The sequence below is a fragment of the Taudactylus pleione genome, unplaced genomic scaffold, assembly GCF_031769625.1.
Source record: "Taudactylus pleione unplaced genomic scaffold, aTauple2 ptg000609l, whole genome shotgun sequence".
Lineage (NCBI taxonomy): Eukaryota > Metazoa > Chordata > Amphibia > Anura > Myobatrachidae > Taudactylus > Taudactylus pleione.
The window spans coordinates 18,217,550-18,238,820 of record NW_028285011.1 but is presented as its reverse complement, the minus strand read 5'-3'; the positions used below and the strand labels follow the sequence as shown (position 1 = coordinate 18,238,820).

General features: G+C 39.7%; 1 protein-coding gene across 3 annotated transcripts in view; it reads left to right on the top strand.

Annotated features, from left to right (window-relative positions):
• TMEM47 (transmembrane protein 47) overlaps positions 1 to 20,821 on the top strand; it is a 149,800-nt gene extending 128,979 nt beyond the window's left edge. The window contains exons 3-4 of one of the 3 annotated variants that reach the window (XR_015871969.1): positions 5,732 to 6,392; positions 17,935 to 20,821. Coding sequence is in view for 1 of the 3 variants with exons in the window: in XM_088454199.1 (XP_088310325.1) it covers positions 5,732 to 5,910 (179 nt within the window). In the remaining 2 variants the exon portion in view is untranslated. Of the gene's footprint in view, positions 1 to 5,731; positions 6,580 to 17,934 lie in introns of those variants that run through there. The other 2 variants (XR_015871968.1, XM_088454199.1) reach the window with 2 other exon arrangements.
• The last annotated feature ends 450 nt before the right edge of the window (positions 20,822 to 21,271 follow it).

Sequence of the window (21,271 nt, the reverse complement as noted above, 5' to 3'; positions counted from 1 at the left end):
TTAGGCTACCCATCAGCACCCACTCCTGAACATACACAACCATCATCAAACTACTTCATACAAAAACATCCCCCATGCGTTTATAACAGTGACTGTGGCCCCTGCTCCCAGCTGGGCATGCTGGGACCATTAGTTCTACAGACAGCCCACCGCTGCTCTATCCATTTGCAGACAGTGGTCCTGAATCAGAGCCGCTCGCTCTGACAGCGCTCGCTCTGAATCAGGGCCGGGATTTTTTTTTTTGGAGCGGCCTCTTGGCCGCTCGCATAGCTATGCGTGACCACCCACAGCTATAGCGAGCGGCCTTGATCATGGTCGCGATGATCATGACCATCCCGACCATTGGGCTTGCGACGAGACCCTTGTGGTAGGGTTTCGTTCATCGCAAGCCCCAGAGAGCTTTCAGCTCTAACAGAACTGTAAGCTCTCCACTGACATCACTTGTGATGTCAGTGGGGCCGCCCCCAAACGGCAAGCGTTCCCTCGGGAACGCCTCCATTTGGGCAGCCACCCCCCCGGCTGTCACTCAACATCGAATTCGGATTGCCCGTCGCTAGCTAGGTCTCACGCATGCGCATGACGGAGCCGGCTCCGTCGTGCGCATGCGCTGTGGGCCACCAATCGACCCGGTTGCGAGCGCTCAGTGCTTGTGACCGGGCCTGAATCAGGCCCTGTGCACAGTCACAGCTCCTGCACACATGTCCCACGCTGACGCCGGCAGAAGGACGCTGCTTCCGCACAGTGACATGACTCTCGTCACCAGCCCGCGTCAAACCTGTCTGGTGTGAAGGCAGATGCTACCGTGAAGGCATCTACTCACATGGTGAGATCAGGACACGCAGCTCTCACCTGGTGCCACGCTGATGCCATCTGATCGCTGATCCCTTGTATGTATAAATTTACATAACCCAGCCCACCTACATGACAGACTAGTCAGCCGACCTATCGTGCATCGGCGAGTAGGCCATACACACAGAACGATGCACCAATATATCTGCAGATATATTGGACATCAGCTGTGTTGCAGAGCTGATGCGATATGTCTGTGAACGACGTCGTTCACAGACATATCATTTGTACACACCCACCAATCAGGTAACGATATATTGGCCGATCAATTGATCGGCCAATATATATATGCCAGTGTGTACCCAGCATTAAACTTATGTATCCACAGGATTGCAATACTGATAGGAAAGATCAGGGGTGTAACTAGGTATTTGGCTCCCCTTGCATCTATTGTACGTACGCCCATGGGAAAGATGATGGGCAGTGCATAACTATCATCACTGCATTCTTATAAACATGACTAAATGGTCTTTTTGACAACAAAAATACAGAGTTGTATGGCAGTGTGGTATATTTTGTGTAAGAGCATGGTTTGGCTCTGAATGATAAGAATGATAAGTAGATGAGCAGATAGATCAGGTTAGATATGGGTGTTTCATGTGCATATTAAGCATGGGGATATAATTTAATAAATCTTATGGCATTAAATGATTTTGGCTTGATTTTTTTTATCACATATTATCGTTCAGAGTTTTTGTTCCAATACTTTCAATGAATGCCATCTGCAGAAATTCAAGGCTATATGAAACAAATAGATAGCTTTATATGAATGCAGATTATATTCCTTGTATATTAAAAAAACAGAAACGTTTTCAGCAAATATTAAACTTTATAATACCATGGTGGATTTGTTAGCTGAAACATGAAAGCGTAGATGGATATGGCAATTGATTCAGAGATGGACCCTTTTGCACAGAAGCCACTTCTTTGGGGCCTCTGTTTTAGGCAGTGGTTCCCGTCACCACCCATTCACCTCCCTCAAACAGCCTCAGCCTGTCATTCAGGCTGCGGCTTCCAGGGCACTGTGACCGGGGATCCTAGTGGCATTACAGCACATGCACACTGCGGCCTCGGTGCATGCACAGTCCACCCACCATCGGACTTGTTGGCAAACCAGCAGGTTTGCGTGCAGGTCTGTATCAGGCCCATAGTCTTAAAATTCTATATTAATAAAATATACTATTTTGTATTTATATTACTTTTAAAAATTGAGAAAGAATTTGTAATTTTGTTCTAAACAAGCATTTCAAATTGTGCTGTATCTGAAATATTTACCTATAATACATAGAGAAGTGAAGAATGAAATAGCATTAAACATGAATGAAAGTGGTATTTAAGCTATGATAAACTCCAGGAATATAGGGTGAAAAGGTTAGAAGTGGTGACTGATGTGGGACACTGGTGGATTATTTTAATACCTACACTTCAATAAGCTTCTTTAGATAAAGCTCAGAAGCAAGTTATTAGAATGCCATATCAAATTAAAATCATATGTCAACATACAAGCAATCCACTGCTTATCTGTTTTAATCCAGCCTTAGCAAGTTGAGCAAATCATCTGCAAAAAGAGCAACCAGTATAGGCCGAAAACGTTCACTTTGGTTTTTTTTGCATCACTGGTTCATCTTGAGGTTGCAGATATTTTATACAGTTTAATGAAATTCTCTAATGTAATAGTTTGCATTACTGCCCATATTTTTCATCTTTCTTTTATTATTGTTTTTTATAAAACAGTGTCTTTGTAGTAAGGATAATAAATGCAGTTGTAATGAAGCTAGAGATCACAGGTAGTGACTATAAATTTGGCTTATTTACTAAAATCGTATATATGGGGGCAGTATTTACTCTGAACCACACTGAATAGTTTCATTTATTTTGCAGTGAAATTGCATTCAAAGTATTGATGATTTGGTTTAATGGACATGTTTAAATGACCCCAGTACCGCACTAACCCAGTTTCCTGAAATATTCTGGAGACTATTGAATTTTGGTGAGTTTTCAAGTTTACCTGGAAGAGTAGCCCACCCTCTGGGGCAAATAGGAGGGATGTGGGCAGGAAGTGGCCACGATAAGATGTTTTGCCACAAATCCTGTCACTGAAGCCCTTCTCCCGGCTGTGTGAAATTTTTCAGCAGGGCTATGTTGATGTGAATTGCTTTGCCAGACCCACCCAAACTTGCTCCCTGGACTTCCCTTCTTAGACCTCCCACTCAACGTATGCCTAATGCTTATGTACATTTTGTTTTAATTAGTCAAGTATGTAAAATTATTCATTGTTGTATTTCAGTTATTTTGGGCAGTAAGTGGAAAGCACACGACTGAACTTACATGTAAAAATGGCATACTGAGAACATTTTGTAAAGTATTCCACATCAATAGGAATACATATATTTTTAAAGACTTTGTCACCATACATGTACTTCAACTTTATATTCATTAAATTGCACTCCAATCCTCTTCTCTTTTATCTGCCTAATGGTAGTATGAAGGGATGAATGTATAAATAATCTCATTAGGACATTTCCTCTTTTCTGCTTAATAAATCATCTTGGATAAGATCTTGCAGAACTCTTATTAGATTGGTATAACCATCCCACAATACAATATCTTGGAACGTCCTGAGGACATTCTGAGGGGCTGTACCTGACTGCAGGGTGTGTTCCTGGAGCATACAAAGATGCTCCGGGCTGCACTGCAGCAGCCTTACTGGGTGCAGTGTGCTACTCCAGGCACCCTGTTAGCCATAAGCAAAGGCCGTGGCAGCAACAGTGCCACCCACAGGGCCCTGCGCTCTGTGAGACAGAACCACTTGCAATCCCCTAGTTATGACCCTGCTTCTAATGTTTATTCTACCTTGTGATACATAAAACTATGGCTTGTTTTATACTGGAGACAATGAAGCAAGAAAATGTGTTGAGGTTACAATGTCTTTCATATAATTAACATGCATGTCCATGCTAGTCCATGATAAATTTGCAACTGCATGTCCATGCTATATTACAAAATTATCTTTATATTTGATCATTTATCTTTTTGTACGAAATAAGACCAAAAAATTATACAGATGTGTCCTCATACATCTCGCCTCCTTGTGCATTAAACAGCCCTTCTAGTTGCGCCATGCTGTGGTGTGACTCGGTATCGCCGAGCGCCTTTTGTATGACTTTTTACCTTCAAATGTGTCTTATTTGTACTGTGATGCAAACAGCACAAACAGCTTCTGCTGATTAAAATGATATGCAGCATGCCTATATTCTGTGTGCAACTGCGGGTGTATCTGCATGCAAAACGCTACATTACAGTGTTAGTGCCGCTAACACTGTAACGTAGCGTTTTGCATGCAGATACACCCGCAGTCGCTCACAGAACATAGAGATGCTGCATATCATTTTAATCAGCAGAAGCTGTTTGTGCAAACTATTTGCTTCGCATTACAAATAAGATGCATTTGAAGGTTAAACAGTCACACGGAAGATGCTCAGTGCTACAGAGTCACACGGAGCTCCCACGTTATGTGTAGCGCGACTTGTAGTGTGCTGAGAATATATGTACATGGAGACATCTGTAAATATATTTTAAAGCCTTTTTCCACTGGTGACAACTTCTGCCATATTTCCTCAGAAGTAATTATTTAATGATAAATACTTAAAAGTTAGAATTTGTGGTTAAAACTGAATAGCTTTTATCTTTGCTATTATACTTACATTTGATAAATGACTGTATAGTGAAAAGTAAGCCTTTGTAAGCTTGTCTGAGGACACTGAGCAGTGACTCACATAACCTGACTTACCTTGAAGACAAGTATTGTGGATATGTGCAACTCATCGCAATCACCTTTCTATCTGTAGGTGTAAGGTATAGATCATTTATGTAAATCAAGCTGTGGCTGTATGCCACACTGCTGTCATTATGATATTCTGTTATAACGTTGATTTATGTATTGTAGGAAAAAAAAATCCTCACCAATATTAATGTTGGGTATCTGTATTATGTTCATCACAGTGATGCCATCTCTGTAAAATCATAGCTTTACCTTTTGGGGGTTGAGTTTACCATAGTGGCACATTGTACATTTATTTTATTCCCTGTATGGATTCAACAGGTGAAACAGAATCTCTTCCACACCAGAAACAGGTCTGCTATTTCTATAGTGCTACTGATGCCTATGAGAACCATTATATTACATGAACTTTTTAAAAGTATTTGGGTATTTACATACTACTGAGCATTAATATAAGAAGAACTGTTTTTGCAATGCACTTTCTAGTGCACCTAATTACCAATAAACATGTGTTGCAGGACTGCGTTATGTGCAGGGTTTCCGAGCAGGACATATATAAGCGAGAGAGGTGGACTCATGCAGTGGGAGGTGGGAAGGTAGGGCCATGATGATGCAAACTTCAGCATTAATGCTCATGTACTTTATTAGGGAACTGGGCATGTTTGTGTCAAGTGGCCTCCTCTGCCAGGAGTCCAGGGGAACGCACTGAAATTCAGGAGTCTCCCAGATATTCCAGGAGAAAAGGCAATTATAGCTTATTATAGCTATAGTCTTTAGTACATGTAGTACTTGTATAATTTGGATAGATAAACAGATAATCATACATAGATACAGTATTATATATAGATAGATAGATAGATAGATAGATAGATAGATAGATAGATAGGTGAAAGGCACAGTTGAAATTCATTATCAAAATCATACGTTTGCACCTGTTATATTGATGATTCCTGACTGTGGTGATATTACTGTACTTGTTGGCAGAAGGAGGGTGTTGGAAGAAAACATTAAAGAGAATGAAATGTTAAAATTTTTGCTTAGTGTTTGCTAATATGTCATGTATTTGATTTGTTTGCTAACCTGATTCATTTTTTTTTTCAGTTGTCCTCCAGGTGTGTGGCCTTGTGTTATATCCAATCAAGTTCATCGAAACCGTCACTCTAAAAATATATCATGAATTCAACTGGGGCTATGGCTTAGCATGGGGTGCAACTATATTCTCTTTTGGAGGTGCTATACTTTATTGCCTGAATCCGAAGAACTACGAGGACTACTACTAGTTGTGCAAGGAAAAATAACAAAACAATAGGTTTCCTCAAGTTTTTGTACCTTCCTTTTCTAGAAGATCTGTGGAGCATCAAGCAATTTGCTCAGTTGTTTAAATCTCCCTTTGCCTTTTGGCTGCCAATGTTATAACCAGCTTTACATCCTTCCAAAAGAGAAAATAAAAACTGCAGAAAAATGAAAGATAACAAAGATTGAATGATATGAACAAGTAGAAGCTAATTGCTGCAATTTGTTACAATATTAACTTTTTTCCCCAGTAGAAGTAAAGAAAACTACTCAAACATAATCACTGTATAAATTGTATAAGGAAATATATACTGTAAAGGATGCCCGATTCCTTGTGGAAAGCTTCAAACATAGAATTCCTAAGAAATTGTCCCTGTGTTATACTGCTGAGGTCACTACATTACTGGCTGGGGTTCTGAGGAAATCTAATGCTGTGATAATCCAGATGGAAGAATAATAATCAAACATGGTTCGTGACATGAAAACAAATCAGAAGTCAAGGTTTTCCTCAATAAAAAAGGTGTAAACCATCATTTACCCACATTTTCAACATCTGAAGAAATATACTTAGAATTAGTGGTTTAATATTCACCTTTACTTGGAATATCAAAACACGGACATCTGTTTTCCATGAAAATAAAATAAAGATAGATTTACTGGTTTCCTTTGAACTGAATGATTTAGCTAAAGGATATCTAAGCCCAATAAAGAGAGAGAAAGAGGGAGAGAGAGTATGGCAATAGATTTTAAGCAACTATTTTTTGAAGAAGAGTATGTGTTTGTAGATTGTGTAACATCAAATATTTTAATATATCATTGCCCTCAGAGAATATTTGACAGTAATGTCATTTTACAGAGAATTAAATAACCAAATTAGAATGCACTGTTTATAGTCACCATAAGTACCAGTTTGTGCTTGATTATTGACAGAAAGACCTACCATTAAATTAATTGTTCTTATGAATCTATTTTTATGTATAGGCCTTCATGTGCTGCTAACTCTAGAATGACATTATACACTTTAAGTTGTCAAATAAGCTCAGTACAATGTTTGCAGCTATCCCACACAACAGCAAATATATTCTGTGGCTTAAAGATGATCATTAAAAAAAAGATTGTAAATCATTATGAATTTTGAGAAAAAAACCTCTAAATAGATATAATTTAAAATTACAGTTGTCATTAATTGCTACATGGGCAATGAGTGTTAAATATTCCTAACTGAACTTAGATTTATAGTGCAGCTAGTGTCATCTGTTTCTGGCATGCCTTAGTTTGCCAGAGAGCAGATAAGTACAATAAATAATTTGTATTTATAACAATCGCAGCAAAATCCATTTAATCTTTCCATTAATAGATTACAGTAACTGCATTTGAATACATGCACATTCCTGTGTGCACAGCCCTCTGTACTCAAATTAATTACTAGCAAACTGTTTAAGGGAAAGATGTAACAAAAGTTCATTGACAGAAAATCACTACATTAAAATTCCTCCTGATTTTAGTGTAATCTTTTTTATTTCATTTTAAAGTAATTAAATGAGTTCTATGTTACTGCGTTATACTTATTACTTTAATATAGGTTTCAATACAGGAGTTATGTTGTAGGAAATGCTAATTATATTAGAAATCTATGCTCTAGATTCAGACTGTATAAAGTTTTTCTAGTTCCATTTTCTTAAACAGCGTATCTAGCAATTACCTTTCTCGCAGGATGTCTTTTGGGGTTTGGGTGTATGGAATGTGCATATTAAGCATTTCCTGCAGTAATTAAAATCCCAAAACATTTGTGCATTGAGTGCTCTAGGAACTGGTTGTAAAAGTTACTATGAAAATAATAATCTTTATTAAGTCAGCATTAAAGCTAATGAATACCTGTCCTACTATACTGTGTACAAGAACAGAATTGTAATATTCTTTAGCCCAACTTTCTCTATTTAAGCAGCATTTAAGATGGTATACAATCGGGAAACCGGCTGCCTTAATACCGACAGCCGGCTTGACAAATGCGGCCGGCGGTAATTCATACCCCCCGAAAATATTATACATTTCCTATTTAGGTCTAACATTATCACATGACAAGCTAATGGCAATATACTACAATTTACAGATAAACTAGAAGATGCAAATAAAACCTATTTTTGACAATATTGCCAGAGGCTGGTCAAAGGGGACACTGAGGGGCCAGTATTATTCTTAGCCATTTTGTGTGTACTTTTTGGCAAATGGAGGTGACCCCAAGCCAGTACTATATGTTGCCTATATCTCCTATGGGTTTTTAATCAGACTCTGAATACTGCTGTGATCTTTTAATAAACTAAACAAATGCATTGAGTAGTTAGTGTTACATAGACTACTGTATGTACTTTCCACTATTTTCTCATGGCCCCTCTCACAACTGCCTGTTATCCCAGACTGCAATATTGCGTAGTTGGGGCCATTATGATGTGAATCAGACCTAAAAAGTGGGCAAGTAAGCCGTAAAAGTAGGCAAATATGGCTGTGACCTGGTGGTGCACTGTTCCAGGCCTGAAGTATAAATTATATATTTTATTTTGTGATTATGCTGGACTGAGCAGACAGTGTAGGTAATTTATGATCACATAGAGCAACACCAAAGAATACTAAATCTATTTGCCCCCTATTGTGATGTAAGAAAAGTGCACTGCTTGAACTTCCTTCACTTGATTTTTTGTATCAATATAGTATTTTTGCCAAGGGAACATGTTGATCTGGCTATCAGGCAGGTTTTGAGTTGCTTGTGCAAAATAATATACTTTATTTTATTTGTTTACTGTCTGAAAAAAGCAAAAATGAGATTAAATGGAGTTTGGGCATTTCAAGGCTTGCCTTACACAGCAGAACATGGCTTTTACACGCCTCTAAATATGGGATTATAAATAGCATTTAATGGTATAGGCACAAAAAAAAACAATTTCTCAATCAACAAATATAAAATATATCTAGTAATAAATTTAATTAAAGGAAAATCTATTGTCAAAGTTTTTTTTTTAATACAGCTCTAAAATAATCAGAGGGAAGTTTTTATTTGCTGTTCCATGGGAAGTGCAGTTTAAAACACAGAGGATGCAGGCATTTTGAGGAAGAACAAGGCCTCTTAGGGGGGTTACCGGGCATTGCTGGACCCGCCTCACCTCCAGACCCCATAACAAGTCCACCCCCTGTGAATCCATTAGTGCACTTTTTCAAATTAATATCAAATGTATTTATCAAATACATGTTCTCCATTGCATAAGCACATAATATGTTTGATATTTTTGGTCACATGGTGGTAAGGTATGCAGTCCTATTACTTAGGCTATAGAGAAAAATATATATTACAAGAGAAAAAGCACATATTTTAGCATTTGTTTCATGCATTTCAGTTTTTAATTGGTCTATGAAACTTAAAAGAAAGTATACTTTAACATAATTATTATTATTATACTGCCAACATGAACATGTTTATTTTTAGTGACTTAACTAAAGGAGAGGCAGTCCCTGATATAATGTATTACATATGTGACCAACAGAGAACCCCGAGGACTGTTTCTGAGACTCCACTTGGTGTCCTGATCCACAGTTGTGCATCTGTGGTCTATGTAATATAAGCTATAAATGAGTACAAAGTTGCTCTATATAAAAACCTCCTTCTATCAACAGTATGCTCATCCACCATTTTTGTCCTCATCTGGAATGCTTGTTTTTAAAGTATAATCAATATTATAATCACAGGTTATTAGCTACAGATATTAACACAATATTAACAGTAATACTAGAATATGATGCATATCATGTTTTTAGTTTTTAGTAGAATAACCCATACATAAAAATCAAAGCAAATATTTGGTAGGCTGCTAAGTCTTATAAAACATTTCTACTGTAAGGACAGTGTTATTAAATAAGTCCCTATAAAATTGAAACAGAATATTAGAACATAGTTATAACTGAAATAAAGCATCATAAAATGACAAAAATTTATAAATTTCTCTCCTTGGGGAAGAGTTGATTAATTAAAACATATACCTGTCACATGTTTATACACCCAATACTCACATGCAACATTTGTTTCCTGCCTCCTGCTAACTTACACAGAAAAAAATGTGGATGTACAGTAACAGGCTCTTTACATTAGACACATGGTCATAAATGCATACATGTGCCTAAGCCACATATAAACCACCAATCAGTATCAAGTGGTTTGCTAGTGCTGGCGACAGAGCCAGAGCAGGGTTCACATCTGCCCTATGTGCCGGTCCTGCCCCCAAACCTGTGACACCATGAAAGGGGGCATGGCCATCACATGGAAATAGTGTATAGCTGCTTGGATGCTTTAGGTGGCTCTAGACACCCACTGGATGCTCCGAGCAGCACTGCAGTAGCCCTACTAACCACAGTGTGCTATTCCAGGCATTCTGCTAGCCAGATGCAGGGGACATGGGTAACAGCATCACTGGCACACCCCTTCCTATGGCGCTGGCTGGCAAACATCACAATCATCTGCTGTGTATACCTGCCCATGCCCACCCGCAAATAATATGGCTTTCCCAGTTGTATATGTGTCTTTTTTTGCTGTTTGCAATTGCATGAAAACACCCTTACTGTACCTGATCTACATTAGATTCTCCTCAACCTATTCTACCCATTCAAGTGCAGGCAGGTGTAAGTGGCCTAATCATACCAATCTGCATGAGTACATATGCATTCACACACTATTCTTTACATACTCATTGTAAATTCCCACAAGATGCACTGCACCAACTGGCATATAACTCATTCTGCCTGTACCCCATAGTCTCTGCAAGAGGTTTCCAAATCCATAGCAAAAATACTTTTGGCATGGGTTGGGTACGGGATGCCTAACCATAATATATAACCCTAATCCTATCCCCCCCCCTACCCCAATACTTACCGTCAGGATGCCAGCAGTCGGGATGTCGGTGGTCGGGATGCTGGCACCGGGTTTCTGACCACCGGCATCCCAACAGCTGGGATCTCAACTACACTTTTGGCATGTGCTGTCTATCCTGTTCTTTTATTTAATTTTAATGTGTTGGACTGTTTATTTTAATTTGCCATGTTTATTTATTGATAATTTTTCATAAGTATAGCCACATATAGCGATATGGATTCCATATTAATAATATTATGATTACACAGAAGAAAGTTTTAGGTTAGTGTTTCTTGTAGCAAAGCCTCATCTAACAATTCAGTCCGAAAATATTATTAGTATACCTCATAAATATTATCAACAACTTAACCAAAAGAATTCACTCATTACTTATAATGTAAAAGGCACTTTAAGATAGAATGCAGCAGCACTAGAGGAATAAATCTGATATTAATATCAGTTGTACTAAGAAATTTTCAGATGCGAGACAAATACACAATAAGGAATAGGACATAGATGATAAATGTAAGTAAAATATATATGGTGGAAAACCCATTTACAAGAATGCACAGAAATACAGTGACAGTCTAAATGAGTTATAAGTGTAAAAGTATTATAAAGATTGTTAATATGTGTAAAAGTTGCTTGCTCTTTAAGATATAGGACATCTATCATAGTTGACTAGCTTTCTGGAAGTTTCAGAGACCCCAGGATTCCAAGGGCTTCTCCTGGACTCCTTCGAGAGTAGACCAGCTACTCGTATATGGCTAATTTCCCCAATAAAGTGGGCAATCTGGCGACCTGTTGACTCGGCACCCAGGGAATCATGTCATAGTGCCTACTTCATCCACATGGCTGCCTGATGCTAAAATTTGCAGCAAGGAGATGCAGGAGGTGGGGCTGCAGTGATATGTTTTATTGCGCTGTGCCCGGTCACCTCCCACCAACGCCTGCTCTCCAAAATCTCCCAGGGGGCTTTAAATCAATATTGGCAATATGAAATATATTACTTTCAACATTGTTTCCAAGATTTCTCATTTTAAATACGTTACATTACAAATTGAATGATTTGATTATATATTAAACAGTGCTAAAGTAATTAAAGCATACTGTACATCAGTTTTACCTTATAGAGGTGTAACATGCAATATATGTCTACTTTTTCAATATCACACATATACTGTGAAATATATACTTATTAAGAGTTTCTCCTTGACATCTTTCTCTTTAGTAATGCCTAATGCTGTAATAGGAATTTAAAATGTATAAAGACAAACAAGATTTGAAAGAGCAATTGTGAGAAATTTGAATTTGCATAATATACGAAGATAAACTATTTTCTTTATTATATGTCACTGCATCACTTAACTAAATGCTTATAGCACTATTGTGTATAATTTTTTATAAAAAAAAGTTTTTAAATTATTCATTGTATCTGGTACATTTACTTAGTTTTTCAAGTAATATGGTACTTAACTAAACTAATTATATACTAAAGTTAGTTTTTCAAAACTTTGTTTTAATCTATGTGATATAGTCTATAAAACATAAAGGAAGATAGATATTTTAGAAAGTAAGAACTTTTGCTTTACATTGAAGAAACCTAGATTGTATGCAAAAAAGAGTGGCAGGCAATGCTGCCTTGTATCTATTGTTGTATCTTGACAATTCAACCACTGTATGTTTTACTTTAGATTAGCTTTATGCTGCCTTGTAACTTTTCCAGTTGGTATGTTTATTGGTCTTGTACTTGGTTTTGATTCAAATATATTAATTTTAGTCTTTAAAACACATCCATTTTTATTTAGTTTTATGTAGTACATACATATTATAATTAGAATGCCAGCAGGGCTACATTAATTATTCAGAATTCTATGGCATAACATGTTTATGGTCCAATATTACATATCGTGCTTCAGACTCTTGCACAACTATGTTAAAATTTTGTAAGTTAAATTTAAAAATAAATATAGAGAGAGACATTATGTGTTTGAATTAAAACTGATATATATATATATATATAGAATAGCATGTGACTGTATAATATTAAACATGCAATGATCTTACTGATAAGTGAAGTCCAATCTTATAGCTAGCAATGTAATTTATTCATACTGTATTTTTGTACAGGACAGTACACACTAACCTATTGCCTCTGTGTTCTCTATAATGCCTAATACTGTGCCTAGAGATTTCATTTCTGTCTAGAAAATAAAATATATTTCAAGCTGTTCATTTTTGTTGTTTTTAGTTGCATTCAATGTTTATGAAATTATAAATGTTTCCATTTATTGTAATGATAGTTGTTGTTTTTTTGGTAAATGATTATGTAATTTTGGGCAGCACATACTCCTTACATTTGATCTGTCATGGTTTATGGTTTTAATGATCTGTAATTTAAAAAGACAAAAAAAAAAACAAACCCCAACAATAAGTAGTATGGCCACCATTAAAACTCTTCATTGATAATTCCGGTTTACAGTATGTGTCTGCTCAGATACATATGGTTCATATCGGGGCTAAATTTATTATTTCACATGTGCCTGAAAACAAGTGCACAATAAAGTGAGGATGAGCGATTCGGATTCTATGGAATTGGAACCGCTTTGAACATAGGGGATCCGAGTCCACCAGAGCCGCCTGACTCGGATTCCACTTCGAGGCCGAATGTCATCCTCCCGACGTCGGATTCTCGCGAGACTTGGTTCTATATAAGGTGCCACGATCGGGTCGGGACTCGGCGCCATTTCTTACTCGGCATGCACTCTGCGCTCTGCTCTGCAATAAGGTGGCTGTGTCCAGACCCCAGACTAGTGGCTGTGATGTTAAGTGACTATAGGGGACACACTGCCCACTGATGTATGCTGCGTTACTCTGCTAATTAAAATGGATGTAGTACTGTAGCCTGTGTCCAGACTCCAGTCTCACAACAGGTGGCCGTGCTGTTAGTTGACTGTGTATAGGGGGCACACTGCACGCTAATGTATGCTGCGCTATACTCTGCTGATTAAAGTGGCTGTAGCCTGTGTCTGACTCCAGACTCACAAGTGGCTGTGCTGTTAAGTGACTGTGTATAGGTGGGCACACGGCAGGGCACGCTGATGTATACTGTGTTACTCTGCTGATTAAAGTGGTTGTGTCCAGACTCACAAGTGGCTGTGTGTACAAGGCATTCTGATGTATGCTGCGCAGTACTAATACCCATCTGCTCTAGTGTAAAAAAAGTAAAACAAATTTTTTTTAAAAAGTTTTAAAAAATGAATACAATTTAAAAAAAACTTTTTTTGTGCTGTACCTCACTGTGTACTGTATACAAGCACTGTGAATCCTTGGGCCGTAGCCCTCTGTGTATACAAGCACCATCACTCCTTGGCCGTAGTCCTCTGTGTATACAAGCACTGTGACTCCTTGGGCCTGTCAAAACCGGATAATTGGCGAAGACAGAATCTGTTTGCAATCAGACGCACAATGCAATTCAGTGCTGTTTTCCCCGCATACATACATTTAAAAGCAATGGTCCCGTAACGCAAAAAGGATAATTATTACTTGGTTTAAACGCGATGTCAGTATACTGTGTAAAGAGATGTTTTCTGTAACTATGGCTTAGTAAATGATAATTGAACTGTGTTTGGAACCGTTCTGATCTACCTTATTTCCACAGCATTCCGGTGACATCAATATGAAGATCAGAACATGCGGCTATGAAATATGAATGTTAGAGAGAATATCTATTTGAAATGTTGTTTTCCATAGCAGCTTAGATTTGCATGTTGGGGGATACAAAAGGAGATTGGAGACCTTTTGTATCCATTTGGAATTGTCCAATAAATGCCCTGTAACAGAATTCTAACCTTTACCAAAAGACAATAACATGGTGTAGGCCTATTTACATTTTTCTCCAAAGGACTGGTTATTCCAGTCTAATCAATAGAGCTAGCTAGCTGAGAGTAGAATCTAATTAACAGTAGTTTCAGATAACCAAAAGGATACTCCCTTTCTGATGACCTCACAGGTAAAAGGGGGCGGGAACATAGCATGCACATCCTGAGAAAACAGTTTAGCAGAGGCACTTGCAAATTTTAGTAGGGAGAGAGAGGTTTCCTCTCTCACAAGACAACGGAATATGGATCTCAGTTCCCCTGGGTTGTTGTAGCTAAGTATAAATTGTGCAATATTTAGCCTGTTTTGGGTGTCTGAGGCTTTTTGGTGTTAGTCTGTTATTAGCTTAGCATGGTGTGTGGTTTGTAGTTTTCTAAGGATATTCATGGGTCTGTGTTGGCATGCAGTGGATGATGTGTTGTCTGGTCTGTGCTTTTCATCTGCACTGTAGGGTACAGTGGTCTGTTGTCAGCATGCAGGAAAGGGATTGATTGTGGAATTGTTGTAATATTTGTGAATGATTGATGCTGGTTGATTGAGATCCTCTGATGTGTTCTGTGTTTGGGCCCTGCCATGTGTTCTGTGTTTGGGCCCTGCCATGTGTTCTGTGTTTGGGCCCTGCCATGTGTTCTGTGTTTGGGCCCTGCCATGTGTTCTGTGTTTGGGCCCTGCCATGTGTTCTGTGTTTGGGCCCCGCCATGTGCTTGAACGGTATCTCTGCTTGGGAGAGATGGGCTTTGTGTGTGCTGTATACTCATGAATGTGATCATAGGGTGGTGTCACGTGTTGTATCGTGGAGGTTGAATTGATGGCAGCTTTGAATGGTTGTGGGTGGTTGCCGTGTGGTGTTGTGTGAGTCAGATGGGTATGTTGTCTGCGGTTTGTTGGAGATGGCTTGGCTTGCCTCCATGTGGGGTGAAGAAGGGAAATTGTGATTCTGCCCAGTTGTGGTGTTGTGTGGGTCAGATAGGTATATTGTCTTTGTTGTGGTTGTGGTCATTGATGGATGATTTGCGGAGTTGCAGCTTGGTGCAGGATGGAGTTTGCCTAGGGATCATGAGGCTTGCAAAGAAAGGAAAAACATGTGCTTCGGCCCTTCCCCCTCCCCACGGTCTAGTGACTACTGGATGAGGTCTGTTGTAGGTTCAGAGACCATGCGGTTTGGACAATAGGGCAGGAAGCATTCCCAACCCCCCTCATGCACAAACACGCACACCATCACCAGCCATCTTGAACATGTGCTCTCAGCAGACATTGATATATCTCTCATTGTATTTTAATATGTCTCTTTCTCTCTCTCTCTCTCTCTCTTTCTCTCTCTCTCTCTCTCTCTCTCTGTCTGATATTGCTCATTGTATTTTGATCTTTAATAACCATTTTATGTATTTTAACTGTACCTTATGAACTAATGTTTGTACAATTTATTTGCGCTCATTATTAGATCATAGCGTTGTAACATCTGTACTTTTACCTGAATAATAATCTTTAGCGCTTCGGACCGCTATTCAACTGTCTCGGTATTTCATTAATGGTATAATCAAAATAGCGACATCTTGTGGTTTTAGAAGGTATAGGCAGGGTTTTGTCTTAGAGGTTTTTAGGCAGGGTTTTGTCTTAGAGGTTCTAGGCAGGTGAATCTTAGAGGTTTATAGGAAGGAATATATTAAAAAGATTTATTTACGATTTAACAGTGGGGGCTCGCATCGGTTTATCACACTATCTGATACACGATAACAATCGGTCAGTCCTCTCTCAGCAAAAGGGTGGAGGCGCCTTTTGAGAGACACATTAGTCTCTCATTACCACAGTGTTGCTGAGAGCGTACTGCCGGTTATTGTGTAGAGGAAGCGCTGATCAGAATCCAGGGACAAGAAAGGAAAAAGTTTCTTTTTCCTTTGTTGATAGAACCTTACGTTTAGAGGGGTGCCGCAGTATTGAGTATGAGGCTGAGATGCATTTTTGCGTATGCAGTTAAAAAGTCATTATACGCTTGTGTGGTAGTCGCATAATTGTGTATGCGGCCGGTCGCACAATAAGCGTATACGCACTTCCGGTTCGGCTGAAACATGTTTGAACAAAGCCATTGAGGTTTACATTTTTTTTCTATCTACCAATATCTGGGTAAACGTTTATTTTCTGCGCAGAGAAAGTATGTAACAGTGAGTATGTGTTGGACAGTTAAGGGTATCATATGATCCTTAAGGGCTAGGTGCAAGGGTTAGCCTAGCCGCTCGGTAAGCAGCTTACCGTTCAGTACACAGAGCAGGTGTATGGTTTGTTATTTTTGTTAGGGACCGGCTCTCAGTGTGACTGCAATGTTCAATAATATTTGAGCATTATAGTTGAGCCGCACTAGGTGTGATTGTGAGCTGAGAGAGAACAGGTGAGCGTGGCGCATCTAGAAATAACGTCTGTAGGTGAGCGTGGCGCATCTAGAAATAACGTCCGTAGGTGAGCGTGGCGCATCTAGAAATAACGTCCGTAGGTGAGCGTGGCGCATCTAGAAATAACGTCCGTAGGTAAGTGAAAGTATCTTGATTGTCTTTCACCAGCTTAAATCTTTATTGAAAAGCGTAGGAGTTGTCTCAAAATGGGAGCCACGCAAACAGTAGAAATGTTAGGCAATGATGTGCTGCTAATGGAGGAATATGATGAGAAAGAGTGTTAGACCGTTTCCCAGACTTGGTAGTTTTGATAAAAAATGTGTTAGATAATGTCCAGGATCACATCAGTATGGTGCGATCCCGAGAGAAAAAGATTAAGTATTTTGAATGTTTAAAAAAATATGGTAGCGTGAAGGGGATGCGTGGCTTAACAATGTGCAAATGACGCAAACTAGCGTCGTGAGCACATTACCAGAGAATAAACCTGCAGCGCTGAATTGCAATGCGTGCGAGCTGCGAAATAGCGCGCGCGTGCGGCACGGTAGCGTTGTGGAAGGTAGTACAGATGGTTCACGCGCACCACCGTCATATGCGGATGGGGGTGTAGGTACAGTCAATGTGAAAACCCATAAAAATTTAAGAGATCCAGAGTAAGGTAGCTTAACTATTGTTTATTTTCTCCCTCCCATACCCCAACTACCAGTGCCCTCTTGCTTCCATATAAGGGAGAGGTACACTGCACATAGACACGAAAGCCTCAGGATCCCAGGGACTAACCCAGTATTGTTTGTCAAAGCTTTATAGAACTGTTATGTTTAAATGATATTAAACTGTTGTGCTTTATCTTTCACATACAGGACGCAAGGCTGCCAAAGACATACGACAGCCATACCCGGCTAAGATTGCCTGATTGATTGGGGGATAGAACCATATCCGATGTGTTAACGAAATTCGACATCCTCAAAGGGTGGCCGACTAAGATGCCAGAGTCCATTCCACCAAATACAGGGAGGATTAATCTACCGGGGGAGATGCAAGGCGGAGACGAGGCCGATAGCATGGACCTGTCGATCGCGAGCTTGTGCCGGGAAGATTAAAAGGTGACTGTGAGCTATCTGAGCTAAAGAAATTGCAGATCAGTGTTGCAGCAATGGATCAGTCCGCTGTGTTCATTTTTGTATTCTTTTTCAGAGTTTTCACCATCCTGGGTTGCTCGGGGATTCCTGGTTTCGGTGATAGGGGACTGATACAGACAATGGGAGCTGATGTCGGCATTGATGCAGAGGAGTTGAAAGGAGGAGTGCTATACCAAACCAGGGGAGTGCCGGTCCAATATGTAGTGTATAATAATGTAGCCTGAGTTTGAGTGGTCATGCATGGATATAGTGTTTATGTTGTTTTAAGTCATCTTAGGTAATGCAGTCCCAACCCCTTCCAAGGCTCCCCTTATAGGATAGGTGCATCCCCACATCTTTCCCATGATCCCTTAAGGATCCACGGTGTGCGTATAAGGGCAGTTTTATGTCCCTCCCAGAGACGCATTATCTGAATGGTTCAAATGACCACACTGTGTCATACCATAATAACATTGAACGGTATATTCTCATGCATGGCTAAACAGATTCAGAACAGGTTGTGATAGCGCCTGATTGGCTATCAAAGGGTGGACTGTCAAAACCGGATAATTGGCGAAGACAGAATCTGTTTGCAATCAGACGCACAATGCAATTCAGTGCTGTTTTCCCCGCATACATACATTTAAAAGCAATGGTCCCGTAACGCAAAAAGGATAATTATTACTTGGTTTAAACGCGATGTCAGTATACTGTGTAAAGAGATGTTTTCTGTAACTATGGCTTAGTAAATGATAATTGAACTGTGTTTGGAACTGTTCTGATCTACCTTATTTCCACAGCATTCCGGTGACATCAATATGAAGATCAGAACATGCGGCTATGAAATATGAATGTTAGAGAGAATATCTATTTGAAATGTTGTTTTCCATAGCAGCTTAGATTTGCATGTTGGGGGATACAAAAGGAGATTGGAGACCTTTTGTATCCATTTGGAATTGTCCAATAAATGCCCTGTAACAGAATTCTAACCTTTACCAAAAGACAATAACATGGTGTAGGCCTATTTACATTTTTCTCCAAAGGACTGGTTATTCCAGTCTAATCAATAGAGCTAGCTAGCTGAGAGTAGAATCTAATTAACAGTAGTTTCAGATAACCAAAAGGATACTCCCTTTCTGATGACCTCACAGGTAAAAGGGGGCGGGAACATAGCATGCACATCCTGAGAAAACACAGTTTAGCAGAGGCACTTGCAAATTTTAGAAGGGAGAGAGAGGTTTCCTCTCTCACAAGACAACGGAATATGGATCTCAGTTCCCCTGGGTTGTTGTAGCTAAGTGTAAATTGTGCAATATTTAGCCTGTTTTGGGTGTCTGAGGCTTTTTGGTGTTAGTCTGTTATTAGCTTAGCATGGTGTGTGGTTTGTAGTTTTCTAAGGATATTCATGGGTCTGTGTTGGCATGCAGTGGATGATGTGTTGTCTGGTCTGTGCTTTTCATCTGCACTGTAGGGTACAGTGGTCTGTTGTCAGCATGCAGGAAAGGGATTGATTGTGGAATTGTTGTAATATTTGTGAATGATTGATGCTGGTTGATTGAGATCCTCTGATGTGTTCTGAGTTTGGGCCCTGCCATGTGTTCTGTGTTTGGGCCCTGCCATGTGTTCTGTGTTTGGGCCCTGCCATGTGTTCTGTGTTTGGGCCCTGCCATGTGTTCTGTGTTTGGGCCCTGCCATGTGCTTGAACGGTATCTCTGCTTGGGAGAGATGGGCTTTGTGTGTGCTGTATACTCATGAATGTGATCATAGGGTGGTGTCACGTGTTGTATCGTGGAGGTTGAATTGATGGCAGCTTTGAATGGTCGTGGGTGGTTGCCGTGTGGTGTTGTGTGAGTCAGATGGGTATGTTGTCTGCGGTTTGTTGGAGATGGCTTGGCTTGCCTCCATGTGGGGTGAAGAAGGGAAATTGTGATTCTGCCCAGTTGTGGTGTTGTGTGGGTCAGATAGGTATATTGTCTTTGTTGTGGTTGTGGTCATTGATGGATGATTTGCGGAGTTGCAGCTTGGTGCAGGATGGAGTTTGCCTAGGGATCATGAGGCTTGCAAAGAAAGGAAAAACATGTGCTTCGGCCCTTCCCCCTCCCCACGGTCTAGTGACTACTGGATGAGGTCTGTTGTAGGTTCAGAGACCATGCGGTTTGGACAATAGGGCAGGAAGCATTCCCAACCCCCCTCATGCACAAACACGCACACCATCACCAGCCATCTTGAACATGTGCTCTCAGCAGACATTGATATATCTCTCATTGTATTTTAATATGTCTCTTTCTCTCTCTCTCTCTCTCTCTCTTTCTCTCTCTCTCTCTCTCTCTCTCTGTCTGATATTGCTCATTGTATTTTGATCTTTAATAACCATTTTATGTATTTTAACTGTACCTTATGACCTAATGTTTGTACAATTTATTTGCGCTCATTATTAGATCATAGCGTTGTAACATCTGTACTTTTACCTGAATAATAATCTTTAGCGCTTCGGACCGCTATTCAACTGTCTCGGTATTTCATTAATGGTATAATCAAAATAGCGACATCTTGTGGTTTTAGAAGGTATAGGCAGGGTTTTGTCTTAGAGGTTTTTAGGCAGGGTTTTGTCTTAGAGGTTCTAGGCAGGTGAATCTTAGAGGTTTATAGGAAGGAATATATTAAAAGGTATTTAGCTCTCTGTGTATACAAGCACCATAACTTCATGGGCCTTAGCACTCTGTGTATACAAGCACTGTGACTCCTTGGGCCTTAGCCCTCTGCATATACAAGCACCATGACTCCTTGGGCCTTAATCCTCTGTGTATACAAGCACTGTGAATCCTTGGGCCTTAGCCCTCTGCGTATGAAAGCACCGTGACTCCTTGGGTCTTAACCCTCTGTGTATACAAGCACTGTGACTCCTTGGGCTGTACCCCTCTGTGTATCCAAGCACCATAACTACCTTGGGCCATAGCCCTCTGTGTATACAAGCACTGTGACTCCTTGGGCTGTACCCCTCTGTGTATACAAGCACTGTAACTTCTTTGGGCCTTAGCCATCTGTGTATACAAGCACCATGACTCCTTGGGGCTTAGCC